A 15,924-nucleotide genomic window follows, 5' to 3' on the forward strand; every position below is an offset into this window, starting at 1 on the left:
TATTGAAATAAATCTTATTTTCCTTCCTTCCATATGGGGCATTATATGGACCACAAGTTCACAAATTATGATTTGACAATTATCACATTATATATTTTTTATGTTATTTTTTTTTATTCTTTGGTACTAAGACTGAAGTGTCTGGGAAAGCTGCAGGTAATTATGAGAAAAATCCTCTCCTTACTTCATGCTACAATTCACCAACCTTTGTTAATTAGCTCATGCCTTTTAGACAGTTCCTGCAGAAGAGCAGGCAATTTAAAATTGATTTTGAATGCCACTAGTACAGCTGATTACACTCTCAGAGCTAAACTCCAAAGCTTTCTAAAAGCCATAGGGCACATAGAAGATGTTGAGAAAGGCATTCTACATTTAACATGCCTATATTAAGGTACCTAAGTCTAGAATTAGAGGTGGACATTAGAAAATGCATCTGCTACCAAGGTGTCAATACCTCAAAAACCATGAGCAAGCAGTGAAAAAGATTATTTTTCTTTGATTGCATACAACACTAGGCATTTCATTGATTTATGACTAAGAGTAGTTGTGTGGAAATACACTTTAGCAAAAAAATGTATGTATTGGGATTAGCGTAATTACCAAGATGCCAATGCGGCTTTAGCCACACATGTTCAGGATCTCTTTGAGCATCAATGGCCACTGTTTCACAAGTAATATATATCTATATAATGGTGCTTCATACTAACAACCATTTTGAATTTTCAGTATTTCTGGATAAGTGTGACCTAAAATGTGATCTGTTTTTCATAGCCCTCACAAGTTTTAAAGGACAAGGAAAGTTAAAAAATAAAAATAATACGTCTATTAAAAGGCATACCTGAACACTATCTAATAGTGCTCCTATTTCACTCCACTTCTAAGCCCTTTACTAGATCCAAAGCTATAGTTTTCACAAAAGTGCTTTGTATAGAAAAAAAATCCCACAATGCAACAAGACTGATCACATGCGCAGTAGATATAGTCTTCTGAAGAGGAGCATGCACAGATAATCCTAAATGTGTGCATGCTTTCTCCTATGCGAGCAGGATTGCTCACATATATTAACCTAGCTATTCCCATGTCTTTAAAAAGGGAACCAATCGGAACCACTTATAGCAGTTGCTATGGTTACCCATATGCCAAGCATGGACACCAAGTGGCAACAGAATAGTATTCATTCATGTTCTGTGCCAGCCTGTCTGTTCCATCATTTTGTCTGCCTTGCCGCAGATTACTAACCTGCAGCACCTATCAGCCATTCCCAGGTTAGAAACATACACAAAAAATCTACAAAACTGTTACGGGCAAGAGTTAGCAGGTGGGGAAATGTTGCACATATGCAGTTCATCAAAATCATCTAACTTGATGACCTTGGCTCTGTAAAGACTGTGGCTGCGATTGAAATAAGCGTAGGAAGATTCTTGAGTGAAGCAGCTAGTTTGATATGCGTTATTTCTTAATTTAAACCAAGTGATCTAGGAGAGGAAGTGGTGGCAAATCACACAAGTCTTTGAAAACATGGGTTTCCTTGTCCTTTAAAGCTAGATAATGAGATCCCAATTAAACAAATGTATTTATTGAGGAAAATGATCCAAAGTTACATATTTATGTGTGGAAAAAGTATAAAAACCTTTTTATTGATTGGGCAGTAATTTCAGTTTTGAAAGAATTTTATTCTATTTCTCTATACAGAACAGCTTCAGTTTAGGGATGAAGGTGGGCTTCTAGGTATGAACTGACCACTTCATGTCCATTCCCAAGATTCCTAAAGGACAAGGCAGTTCCAATATATTCATTTCTTCACATAATTAAACCATTCAACCACTCAAGTTGTGTGTTTAGGGATGATGTCTTGCTGCATGACTTACTTTCTCTTGAGCTTCAGTTCATAGATGAATACATTGACATTTGAATAGCTTGCTGGTACAATTTAAAATTAATCATGAGACAAACTGGGCCATTTCACTATCCCTAAAAATTCACAAAATCATGAAAAAAATCAGTGAAATGTCATAATGTTGCCAATATGCATTCGAATCAGTATGAGAAATTACATTACATTTTAGTTTTGCAATAGCATTCACCTTATTAGAGAAGCTAATTTCTACTATGTTACAATTGTCCTTCATAGATTAAAAAAAAAGGCTCCTCTGTTGCCAAATCCAAACTCAGCCCAGACAGCTCCTTAGATAAATTGAAGGAGTGCCAGGGAGCACACTAATCCCTTTGGTTTATGTGGAAGGCAAGGGGCACATAATGATAACACTGGAGTTTTTTTCTGCTTTTTTCCCCAGTAAAACAAAACACATGAAATTCTAGCATGGATTAGCATAAATTTTTGCAAATGATTAAACTACAAATTTCACCGCAAAACTGTACTGGAAAATTAAGTTGAGGAAGATGATGCAGAGTTACATATTTTTATGTAGAAAAAGTATGTGAACCTCAGGGATTTTTAGTTTATTTGATGGGGAAATTAAAAATTAAGTGTTTCAATCAAAAGCTGGTACTAGGGGTAGGCAGAAGAGGCACGTGCCTAGGGTGCCTATGGGGGGGTGCCAGGCACGTACCTCTTTGTCTACCCCTAGTTTGGAAACTTGTCCTCCTACTGCCCCCGTGTTGCCCTCACCACCTGCATTCCTCCCTTTCTCCTGTCTTCAGCGTGACTGTGCATACTCGTGTGCAGGGCGGCAGACAGTGGGCAGGATGGCTGGCTGGGTTGACTTGGCTGAGGACCGGCTAGGCCCTGTGCTGCATTATTGAGATTATAATAAGGTGTAAGTGTCAAAGGCCTTGTCTTGTTTAAAGTTTGTGGAATTGTGTCAATCATAAAACAAAGATGTCTGAGGACAGTTAATGAGGCTTATCAGGCTGGAAAAGGTTACAAGTTTTGACTCACCTGGATGAACTAACACAAAAGGAAAAACTATATATATTTTTTTTTTCTCACTTTTTAAGGTGTGGTAGGTAAAATTGAGTAATTTGATGTACATGTATAATTGTTAAAAGCGCGGACAAGGATATTTCACAAGTTTTGACTCTAAAAGTACACAGTCAGTCAGACTGTGTACAAATATAGGTAATTCAACCCCAATGTTACCTTTCCCAGAAGTGGTCAATCAACAAAAATCACATCAAGAGCAAGGTGTGTAATACATATCTTTTTTTGTACATTGTGTAATCAAGCAAAAATGTCTTTGAACACATTTTTAGTGTACAAAGTGTTTTAGCATAGGCAATTTTCAGTATCCCCTACAGCAGGGATCCCCAACCTTTCTTGCTTGTGAGCCACAGTCAAATGTAAAAAGACTTGGAGAGCAACACAAGAACCACAAAAGTTAATGGAGATGCCAAATAAGGGCTAAGATTGGCTATTAGGTAGCCTCTATGCACACTATCAGCTTACAGGAGGCTTTATTTGGTAGTAAATCTTGTTTTTATTCAACCAAAACTTGCCCCCAAGTCAGGAATTCAAAAATAACTACCTGGTTTGGGGGCACTGAGAGCAACATCCAAGGGGTTGGGGAGCAACATGTTGCCCCCGAGCCACTGGTTGGGGATCACTGCCCTACAGCAAGGTAATTTTTAGCATGTGTAGCCACAAGAGACAAAACACACTGCATTACTGCCCATGATGAACTGAAGAATTCTGAAAGCTTGCTGTTATGATCTTAGTTAGCCAATACAGTTTTTTACCACATTTGCTATGTTCCATATCAAGGTTTAATCTGTAATTTTGAGGACAGTAAGCAATCAGGTGAATAATGTGCAATGAAATAGCTGCATATCCTTCTAAGCCAGGAATCCCCAACCTTTTATACCCGTGAGCCACATTTAAATGGAAAAAGTGTTAGGGAGAAACACAAGCATGAAAATGGTTTCTGGGGGTGCCAATAAGAGTTATAATTTGGTAGACCCTATGTGGACTGGCAGCCTACAGAAGACTTTTTTTGGCATTAAACTTGGTTTTTAGACAACTAAAACTTGCCTCCTTACCAGAAATTTAAAAATAAGCACCTACTTTGAGGCCACAGGGAGCAACATCCAAGGGGGATGGTAAGCAACATGTTGCTCATGAGCCACTGGCATACTGCAGGATTCACAGCTGAAGGCTTGGGGGCAGGGGATCTGGTACAAATTTTGCACTGGGGCCCATAAGCTACTGTATCAAAGCACTGCTGCAAATAGCTCAAGTACATTACAAATGAACATCAAACAGTAGGAAAAAAAGAAATTCCTGGGGATTTTTTAAACTTTTTCCATTGTACGGGCTCCCGTTTATTAAGTGCCTTTTATTGGGCTTTGGGTGAATTAAACCTTACATTATAGTCTCAGCTTTTAAATATCAACAGATTTTGTAGGATCAGTTAGAAAGCATTTGAAAAGAATAGTTACTTTTGGGCTTAAGAGTATTTCCAGTAACACTTGCAGCTGTTTTACCTTCCTTTCCCAAAGCAGCCTACTTGTCATACACAGTGACTAAGATTTATTTTTAACATTGTCATTCTGTCACAGTGCTCACGGATCCTCCCTGAAGTCTGCTGTTTACATTACTACAGTATGTGGGGCCTTAACTGTTGTTTATTGAGACAAGCCAGGCAAATAAAAAACTGCAAAAATTGCCTTTTTTTAAAAAAAAAACATCATAATATTGCATGGAGTGTTGAAACATTGCTGGGAAACAGGGTTATTTACATTGCAGAATGCAGTAAGCAAAGTGCACAAAACCCGTGGCACTAGCGCTAGTACCGCTACCCGTGGCACTACCGCTTAAGCTGGTGGTAATTCCAGGGTCTGTGCAAACAGACATAATTTCAATGAAGAGCACCAGGAATGATGCAGCTCCCACTCCAAAAATTTTCAGTACAATTTCTGGCAGAGCCAATTGCAGCTGCATTACACTAGTGGGGAAAATGCTAAATCCAAGGAAAAAAACACAAAGAAATGCCATATAAACTATTTGCCATAAAAACACAAACAGAAACCAAAAAGTAACAAATTGTCTAAAAGGTTCCTGCAGCAGTTGAACACATGAAGAGATTTTGTATATATCTGTAACTTGTCTGAAGGGATTTGGGTGTGGTCTTAAAGAAATACTTGTAGATTGTAAGCTCTTTTGGGCAGGGCCCTCTTCACCTCTTGTATCGGTTACTGATTGCTTTATATGTTACTCTGTATGTCCAATGTATGTAACCCACATATTGTACAGCGCTGCGGAATATGTTGGCGCTTTATAAATAAATGTTAATGTAATGTAATGTAAAATAATAATGCTCCAAGTATGCTACTGCCTCAGTAATATGATAACTTGAACTGTACATTAGATCAGAGCAAGCCAGTTTATGAATTGATACCTTAAAGGGGACAAAAAAAGTAAATTCTACGTAATTTAAATTGTCCGCCAAGCAGAGGGCACTCAGGATACGTTTCTTGGCATTAGGGGGGAGATTTACAAATCCATGAAGGGACCGAAAGTGTCCGAATGCGTTTTTTCGTAATGATCGGTATTTTTGCGACTTTTTTGTCGCCGTCTTTTGTTTACATTGTCAAAATTAAATGTATTACTAATAATAAAGATAGGAAAAATGTCCCCTTCTCATCTACTACAACAAGCATAATACTGAACTAGGATTATCTAAAATAACAATGTAATACCAGATAATTTAAGATGCTTGTAATTTCAAGCAACATAAAGAAGGCTTATACCTGGCTATATTGAAGGAGTCACTGTATTCATTATTCTAACTGCAATATTGTGCTTGGTAACAGCATAAAAACACATGTGCACCTGCTGTTTTTAGGAGTTATTTACTTTAATTACCACTGACAAGTCATGAGAGGCAAGGCAAGGGACATTGTCTCACTGTTCATTTTTTAAACCAGATACTTTTTTGGCCAATAGTACTGAAGACTATGCTATCCAGATTTAATTAGCACAATTTGCTTAGCCAACACAAAGCCATCAATAAAAGCACATTGTGTGCTGGACAGAAATTTAGGGTTATAAACAAAGCAATGACTACAGTTGTCAGGGAAACACTATTAGGCTATGCAGCTTGGAATCATATTATTATTGCATTTTTATAGAATTTCATAAGTGGAAACTTTGGTCCAAGGATGCTTACGTTACAATCTTTTCAAGCCGACTTCCTTGGCTTCCAACAATTTCACCCAATGTGCAAAACATCTGACCCAAAAAATCCTGTGGAAAAATAAGTAAAGAAAAAAGTTTATAAATCATTAAAAAAAAACACAGATGGGGGAATATTTCAATATTCTTTCTCATGGTTGCCATGGGTTACTAAGAATGACATGGTATTTTTTGTAGTTTGGAATGTTTAGGATCTATTACCAGGAGCAATATAAGCACAACAATATTCATAATTCAAATGTCAACTTCCAAATCCAATATAGACAGAAACAAATAGCATTATGCACTTTTTTTTAATAAACTAAGGACATTTTTCAAAGGGAGTTCCCATTTTCCTTTACTACTAAACAATAGAAATGTATATTTACAGGTATGGGACCTGTTATCCGGAATGCTCAGGACTTGGGGTTTTCTGGAAAAGGGATCTTTATCTAGTTTGGATCTCCATACCTTAAGTCTACTAAACAAATAACGTAAACGTTACTTAAATCCAATAGGATTGTTTTGTCTGCAACAAGGATTAATAATATCTTAGTTAGGGGCAATTACAGGGTACTATTTTATTATTACAGGGAAAAATTAAGAAAATGTTAATAATTTGATTAAAATGGAGTCTATGGGAGATGGACTTCCCCTAATTCTGGATAATGGGCTAGCAGATAACGGATTCCATATCTGTACTGATTTGCAAAATTAAAAGCTATTTAATACTTAACCCATATTTGGCTTTTTGTTCTTCCTTTGTTCATACTACTGATTGATACTTACCTCTTGTATGTATGTTTATTTTAATGTTTAATCTTCACTAGGTGCAGCAGTTTTACTAAGGTAATACAAGATTTAGATGCACTTACTGACTGCATTTGTTTTTAGAAGAAAGCAGGCCTGGATTTGTGGCATTTGTAGCTCTGCCCATGATGATCTGTCCCTTAATAAAAATTAAATGCGAGATTTCCTCACAGGGAGAATAACACTGAAAAGTTATATCCTGTAATAATTGATGCACCCCTTTCTTTCAACAGGGAAACACATTTTACACAGTTGTACACTGCGAAAAACAGCTTGATGATTGATGTTAAAGCAACATTTGCTGTGACTGTTCCTAAGCAGTCACTTCAGCATGCATTAATATTATGTAAAAATTGCCTGATCTGAAAAGATTTTACTGGGCATAACCCAAGAAAATCAGTGTATCCCTGAATGCTTTTGTAAGTGTGGCAATTGGCCTACACCTGAAAGAAATTAAATGAAATGGACAGTTTCTTGGCAACTTACATGCTTTGCTAGGTTAGGACTCTTTGAATCAACATCATACCTAAAAAGAAAAAAGAAAACAAGTTTTACAAAAACTAATTCTAACATTTTAGTTAATCTTACAACTAAAATATACTAAGAACACTAAACCGAGAATATTTGAATTATTAATTTGCTACCCTCTATGTATTTATGTAAAAGGTGATTTTTCCGTTTTCTATTTGCATGGTGTTGTGGAACATAGTATACATAGACCTAGCCATATTGTGGCAGGTTTAGAAAAATTTCCAATTTTAAAAGATGCATCTCCAGTGAGAGATCCACTAGCTATAAGATCTATTATCCGGAATGCTTGAGAACTAGGGTTTTTCAGATATGGGGTCTTTCATTAATTTGGATCTACATACCTTAAGTCTGTTAAAAAACATATAGCCAATGAACCCAATAGGACTGTTTTGCCACCAGTATGGATAAATGGATGGATACATGAAGCTTAGTTAATTCAAGGTACTGTTGTACCCTTTTTTTTTTTTTACAAAAAAAGGACATTTTTAAAAATTAAAATAATTTGCTTAAAATAAAGTATGGGAGATGACCTTCCCATAATTCAAATCTTCCTGGATAATGGGTTTCTGGATAATTGATGCCATAATTATCCCTTTCCTTACCACAGTTGTTTTTTTTCCAAATGTAAGTAGAAATACAAAAAAATACTGTTCCATGTGCATTCATTCCAGTAATTACACATTACCAAAAAAAAATTCCTTAAAATTCCATGCTGTGCAACTTTGGGTCTAAACTGGACAAAGCTGTGTATATTCCCACATTCAGACTTATAACAGCAAGAGGAACCAGCGGAACCATGTAATGACTGCTTTAATATTCTTACACGACTTCCTTGGTATTCTAAAGGTGATAAAAGAATTAAAGGATATTTTTCCACATTAAATTAAAATGTATAAAGAACTGAATGTGTGAGCAGTCCAATTTAAAGTAACATTATTCTATTTTAATGGTTTATTAAACGACACTTGAATCACCAATAAGATCATTCTTGTGAAATGTCATGAATCCAAAAAACCTTAATGGCAACCCCCAGTTTTTGGAGGAAGACTAAGCTAAGATTTCTAACTCCATCATCCCCCAATGGAGCCTTTTCTTGAAGCGCACACACACAGATCAGGACTGTTAATACATACAGGTATATATGCTGATTATTGACTGTTGTTGGCAATAAAATTTTTGAAGCAGTTATTCTGCCTGTTGGTGCTCTTCTCTTTCTCTAAATTGTATCAAAAGGCAAGCGGTAAGCCTTGGAGGATTGATGCATTGGGTCTGACAGGCTGAGCGACGGAACACCGCTTGATTGATTTAAGAATTATTTATACTCTTATACAAGGAAACATTTAGTTTCTGTATAGATGGTACAAACAAAAACTAAAATGCATGTCATTTAAGGGAGAGAAATCCCTGAGGACTGGAGCAAACTGGTCACTTTTGATTGTAAGCAGCCCTACTTGTATTCTGTAACCCTTTCTTGTGAAATTGTTTAAGGACCCCTGCTAGTGCAGGGGTAAATAGGTGATGCTGATGATCTGTACATAAAACAATAACATTTCACTCAAGTCACAATATCATTTATAAACTCAGAAATATGGCAAAGACTTCTGTCCTATCCTGCTGCGGAACAACATTGTTTCCTGGATATTCATGGCACTAGAAAGAAAGCTGCTATCATGGGGAAACTGAACTTAGTTATATTGTTCAAGGATCACTTTCATTCTGAAGCAAAAGTTGTTGGAATTTCTTTTGAAGTTGCAGTCACAGCTCATTTCCCCGCTGTGCGAGCTGACAGAGATGCTCTATTTTAAGGCTTAATGCTAACACCTCTTTTATTTTATTTCTGCTGTCTGGAACTAAGAGCTAACAATGCATTCTTTTGGTATCCTCAAAGGATGTTTTGGGAAGAATTTCAAGACACTGGGCAATTTTAAGTTAGACATAATTTTTATTAGAATTTTCATCTAAAAAAAAAAAAAAGGAATAAGATTGTTTCTCCTGTGCCCTGGACAGATTCCAAGAGAAGTCCTTTAGAGAAGGAGCGACTTCAACTGAGCCATGTAACAGTATTTGTTCCTCATATGTATGTTAATAATGGCCCAGTTGTATGTATGTAGTATGTGCCTGCATTCCTGATTGAACACAAAATGTAATAACATGTACAGTTGTACCTATACAGTAGTTTACATACCCCTGGCAAAATGACAGCTTGCAGTCTTTTGTGATAGTTATGAATGAGGCCCTGCGATTTTGCAAGTTCTCCTACTTAGAAATCATGGAGGGGTCTGAAATTCACATTGTAGGTGCATTCCCACTGTGAGAGGCAGCATTTTAAAAAAAATTCAGGAAATCACATTGTATGATTTTTAAAGAATGTATTTGTATTGCACTGCTGCACATAAGTATTTGAACACCTGAGAAAATTAGTGTTAATATTTGGTACAGAAGCCTTTGTTTGCAATTACAGAGGTCAAACGTTTCCTGTAGTTCTTGACCAGGTTTGCACACTGCAACAGGGATTTTGGCCCACTCCTCCACACAGATCTCCTCTAGATCTCTCAGGTTTAGGGGCTGTCGCTGAGCAACACAGAGTGTCAGCTCCCTCCAAAGATTTTCTATTGGATTTAGGTCTGGAGACTGGCTAGGCCACTCCAGAACCTTTATATGCCTCTTACGGAGCCACTCCTTGGTTATTCTGGCTATGTGCTTCGGGTCATTGTCATGTTGGAATACCCAGCCACGACCCATCTTCAATGCTCTGACTGAGGGAAGGAGGTTGTTGCTCAAAATCTCAAAATACATGGCCCCATTCATCCTCTCCTTAATACAGTGCAGTCGTCCTGTCCCCTTCGCAGAAAAGCACACCCAAAGCATGATGTTTCCACCCCCATGCTTCACAGTAGGGATGGTGTTCTTGGGATGCAACTCATCCTTATTTTTCCTCCAAACATGGCGAGTGAAGTTTAGACCAAAAAGTTCTACTTTGGTCTCATCTGACCACATGACTTTCTCCCATGCCTCCTCTGGATCATCCAGATGGTCATTGGCAAACTTCAGACAGGCCTGGACATGTGATGACTTTTTGCAGGGGAACCTTCCGTGCAATGCATGATTTGAAACCATCACGGCGTAGTTTTTTACCGACAGTGACCTTTAAAACTGTGGTCCCAGCTCCTCCCTTGTTGTTCTGGGCTGGTTCCTCACCTTTCTCATTATCAGTGATACCCCACGAGGTGAGATCTTGCATGGAGCCCCAATCCTAGGGAGACTGACAGTCATCTTTAGCCTCTTCCATTGTCTAACGATTGCTCCAACAGTTGATCTATTTTCACCAAGCTGCTTGGCAATTGCCCTGTAGTCCTTTCTGGCCTTGTGGAGGTCCACAATTTTGTCTCTGGTGTCTTCTGACAGCTCTTTGGTCTTGCCCATGGTAGTAGTTGGAGTCTGACTGACTGTGGGGTGGTGTCTTTAAAGAGCTCAGACAGGTGCTACTAATTTAGATAAATGAGTCGAGTAGAGGTGGACTTTTTAAAGGCAGAGTAACAGGTCTTTGAGAGCCAGAATTCTTGCTGATTGCCAGGTGTTCAAATACTTATGTGCAGCAGTGCAATACAAATACATTTTTTAAAAATCATTCAATGTGATTTCCTGAATTTTTTTTTAAATGCTGCCTCTCACAGTGGTAATGCACCTACAATGTGAATTTCAGACCCCTCCATGATTTCTAAGTGGGAGAACTTGCAAAATCGCAGGGTGTTCAAATACTTATGTTTCTCACTGTATATATACAGGGTCGGACTGGGCCACCGGGAAAAAACCTAGTGGGCCCCGGCGACCCAGACCCAACCATTGCCAGTGATTGTAAATTTTAAAAACATGTTTTTCCCTACAGTCCCTATATAACCAGAATTTCTTGGTTGTCATATTTGATGTTATCCAATGTACCAATGAATAAAAAAGAGCACTTTGCAGGAAATTGTGCACAGATGCTCATTTTGTTGCAGCAACTCAGAACCCCATGATTACTTTTACTGAGCCATTTACAGTTTTACATAGGCTTGTACTTAGTCAATTTTGCTTTTAATTGGCACACAGACAGATAATATTGACAACTTCCAGCTTTAAAAGACACACTTAATGTATTCTACCAGAGATATCAACAATCAATTTTAGTTCAAATTCAAACACAGAACAGACTATTGATTTGCTGTTGATAAACTAATAATAAGAACAGTGGGTATTCTGTGTTGCTCCTTTCTGTGTTTTATAGTTCACTAGAACATTTGGAGCATTCAGTGGAATCACTGTACCAATAGTATTTGTATTTGATGGCTTTAAGCATGCCTTCTGCAATTTGAAATGTGGAATGTTAATTCTTATTTCTTCTACCTCGCTATCCTTTGAAGAGTAAGAGCATAACAAATTCAAAATCACACAGGACCAGAACTACCAGGGCCATGGTGTTTAAACTATTTAAAGGAAAGGTAAAAACTAAGTAAGCTTTATCAGAAAGGTCTATGGTCTAAATAGAGCAAAAAACACTCCAGGGCAGGGAGCGAGTGTGCTTGGTTTGCTCCTCTCTCCTGCTCCCTTCTCCTCCCCCCCCCACCTTATCTCTCTCCCTCTCCTAATTGTGCTGTTATCTGAGCTACCTGCAGCTAGAGCTGCAGCACGGAAGCTAGTGAGACCAAGTAAATGTAAATATTATAGGGCTTTTGAAGATTTTCATCTTAGGCTATGACATGAAAGAGCTAAAAAAGAAAAGGTAGATAAGACAAAAATGCTAGAGCCTTAGCAAATTAGGAATTGTTATAAAAGAAGCCAGGGTGTATAAAACACAAAACAGTGGATCTTCTCCTGATATGCTCACCTTAGGGTCAAACAATCGAATGACAATGACGGGTATAGGAGCCGTTGTTCCTCAAGAATGAGCTGATGCGGTCTCTGATCAGATGGGAAAATCAAACCTGCCGATTGAAAACTGGCTGATTTTCGGCCATATATCATATAGGGAGGCTTGTCTGGGGGCCCATACACAGGTAGAGAATCGGTCTAAAGGACTCAAATTGGCATCTTAAATCTGCAAATGTATGGCCACCTTTACACTGGAAACTGTTGTGCAGTCACTAACTACAAGGCTATGGGTGTTTCCTGCACCTGCAGATATTCTTATTTAGTTATAATAAATGACATGCAAATAAAGGACAAAGTGTATGTGGATGTCCATAAGTGTCCGCTTAAATGTGAGGCTTAGGGGCTGATTTACTAACCCACGAATCCGACCCGAATTGGAAAAGTTCCGACTTGAAAACGAATTTTTCGTTACCAATATGATTTTTGCATAAAAACGCGAGTTTTTCGTAGCCATTACGAAAGTTGCGTAAAATCGCCCGATTTTTTCGTAGCGTTAAAACTTACGCGAAAAGTTGCGCCTTTTTCGTAGCGTTAAAACTTAAAAGGTGCGAAGTTTCGCGTAAGTTTTAACGCTACGAAAAAAGCGCAACTTTTTGCGCAAGTTTTAACGCTACGAAAAATCGCCAGATTTTACGCAACTTTCGTAATGGCTACGAAAAACTCGCGTTTTTACGCAAAAATCGTATTGGTAACGAAAAATTCGTAAAGACGCCGAAAAAAAATCGCAAAAAATACGAAAAAATCGCAAAATACCGATCATTACGAAAAAATCGCAAAATACCGATCATTACGAAAAAAACGCAATCGGACTCATTTCGACCCGTTCGTGGGTTAGTAAATGTGCCCCTTAGTGAACACAATTTGCTTTCAGGTGAAATTATTTTGTCTTCCACCAAAGAGGCATAAAAACTTTGTATGAGAGAACAGTTTTTTTGTATGACAGTACATTAGCCCTGTTTTTTCCTTAAGAAGTTAGAAGTCAGTTAACAAATTCAAGAGCTTGAATTTTAAATCAATACAAATCATAGGGGCACATTTACTAACCCACGAACGGGCCGAATGCGTCCGATTGCGTTTTTTTCGTAATGATCGTTATTTTGCGATTTTTTCAGAAAATTATCGCAACTTTTTCGTTACCAATACGATTTGCGCGAAAAAACGCGAGTTTTTCGTAGCCATTCCGAAAGTTGCGCAAAATCTTGCGATTTTTCGTAGCGTTAAAACTTGCGCGAAAAGTCACGATTTTTTCGTAGTGTTAAAACATTGCGCCTTTTAAGTTTTAACGCTACGGAAAAGGCGCGACTTTTCGCGCAAGTTTTACCGCTACGAAAAATCGCAAGATTTTGCGCAACTTTCGGAATGGCTACGAAAAACTCGCGTTTTTTCGCGCAAATCGTATTGGTAACGAAAAAGTTGCGATAATTTCCGAAAAGTCGCCGAAAAAATCGCAAAAAATACGAAAAAGTCGCAAAATGTTCGTTTTCCAATCAGAATTTTTCCAATTCGGTTGGAATTCGTGTCTTAGTAAATCAGCCCCATAGTGTAATAATTGTTTTTCACTTACTTTGAGAATTTTAAAATTGGTTTTATAACTAAAATCTCTGGTAACCTTCTGAAATTTTCAAAAAATGTTCTTTGGCATTTCATTCTCAAAAATAAATAAAGTGACAAATGAAAAAAGCTGGGAAACATCTGGAAAAAATTAAGAAATACTTCCCATCTTTGATGTAAACACCATTTCTAGAAAACATGTTTTAATATGAAAATAGCTGTTTTTTTCGACGGCATCCTGGGGAGGTTCACGAAAATGTATTATCTAAGACTCCAGTAAACACAATAGAACTAGTAGGGCTTTGTATGGGCAACAAGAAGACAAAGGTTGAAAATGATTTAACATGTTTAGGATAGACATGAATTGTATATCAGGTGAAATTTTGAATTTTAGAGATATAGGTATGGTATGGCAGCACTCATTCATCTTAAGACACTGGTATACAAATCACACAATGCCCTTAACTTCCAGGTACTTCTTGCCATATTTGTTTGAAAACCATGCTGCCTCAGGCACACCGTAGCAAGTAAAAGTATGTAAGAGAACCATGAATTCTGTGTGTTTCAAAGATACTGTTAGTACTATATTAAAAGAGTGCTACACTCATTTTTGTATAGTGAAAAAAGATATAATTCTAAGGAACTTATTCGTAAAATTGCCCTGAGAAGTAGCTGCTACTAAGTAGCTATGTGTGTCTTTACCCTAAAAGCTGTATCAGTCGGTTTACAATCTCTGTATTCTCGACTGTAATGTTACAAGCCAGCTGAATAAAATACCTGAAGGAGATCTGACTTATATTTTTAAAATATTTTAAAAATAGGGCCAATAGAGACAAAAACAGATAAACAAATACTGTTTTCAATACTAATTACATTTGTAAATAACTAAAATAATTTTAAATAATTTAAAGAACATGAATTAAAAGGTTCCTTAGCATTACATTATAATTTGCCACTTTTATTTCTCATGCATTGCCAAATTGCATTTTTAGAAAACTGCATAAAATATTTTTTGGTGGTGGACCCCAAAAGGCTTTTTTTAGTTAAAAAAGTGTGTTACTCTAAAACCCAAGTGAAGCAAGAGTTCACAAACTCTCACATGGTTTCTTCATCCGAATAGCCTGATTTGTGCGAATCTGGTTTTTCTTTTTTCCGACTGAAAAATAAAAACCTTGGCACCTAAAACCTATCAAGCTTTTTATTTATTTATTTATTATAATTTATTAATTGCAAAATTAATTTTGGGGGCATATTTAAAATTCTAATAAACTCATTTACATGAATGTCTTACATTTACTAAGAAGTCTGAACTGAAAAAGTCAGCACAGGAAAAAGTTACGAAACGCCAAATGTATCAAATTTTCACACTTACAAGAGTGTAAACTAGAAAGGGAAGTTTGAGAACAAACTTCATGTTGGTTTGAAAAACGTGAAGTCACTGAATGAAATCTGATCAGTTGTTGGCTCGACTCACTTTTCTAACCTTGGAGCACAGTCATATAGTAAAACCACTATGTAAAGTTTGGGGACCCTGGTTTTAATAGTGTCTGAATGGCAGCAATTTAAATTTCCCTACTGAAAGTCGACAACATCTGATTGGCAGTTGGTGACTCCGCCCACTTTTTCTAACCTGGAACTGCAGTTACCCAGTGACTAAATCTGCAATATTTAGGGACCTTAGGATTAATAGTTAAAGAATCGCAGCAGTTTAAAGAGTCTAAGTCACCCAGTGACAAACAGTGGGCACCCTGGCATAAATAGTGTGAGGATGACAGCATTTTAAATTTAAACCAATGAAATTTAATGGATCAAATCTGATTGGCTATTTTTGAACTGCAGTCCCCTAATGACCAACTTTGCAAAGTTTGGGGCATAAAAATTGTGAGACTGGCACCATTTTTACATTTCACCAATTTTCCTAACTTTAAATCACAATTACCCAGTGAGTAACTTTGGGAAGTTTAACAACCCTGGAATTAATACTTAAATAATGG

The 15,924-nt window shown here is 37.2% G+C and overlaps 1 protein-coding gene across 1 annotated transcript in view; it reads right to left on the reverse strand.

The window, feature by feature from the left end:
- cpne8 (copine VIII) overlaps positions 1 to 15,924 on the reverse strand; it is a 189,503-nt gene that overhangs the window by 52,021 nt on the left and 121,558 nt on the right. The window contains exons 5-6 of the mRNA XM_002932194.5: positions 7,427 to 7,466; positions 6,126 to 6,202 (exon numbers count right to left, since the gene is read on the reverse strand). Coding sequence (XP_002932240.2) covers positions 6,126 to 6,202; positions 7,427 to 7,466 — 117 coding nt within the window. The remainder of the gene's footprint in view (positions 1 to 6,125; positions 6,203 to 7,426; positions 7,467 to 15,924) is intronic.

The sequence above is a fragment of the Xenopus tropicalis genome, chromosome 3 (assembly GCF_000004195.4).
Source record: "Xenopus tropicalis strain Nigerian chromosome 3, UCB_Xtro_10.0, whole genome shotgun sequence".
Lineage (NCBI taxonomy): Eukaryota > Metazoa > Chordata > Amphibia > Anura > Pipidae > Xenopus > Xenopus tropicalis.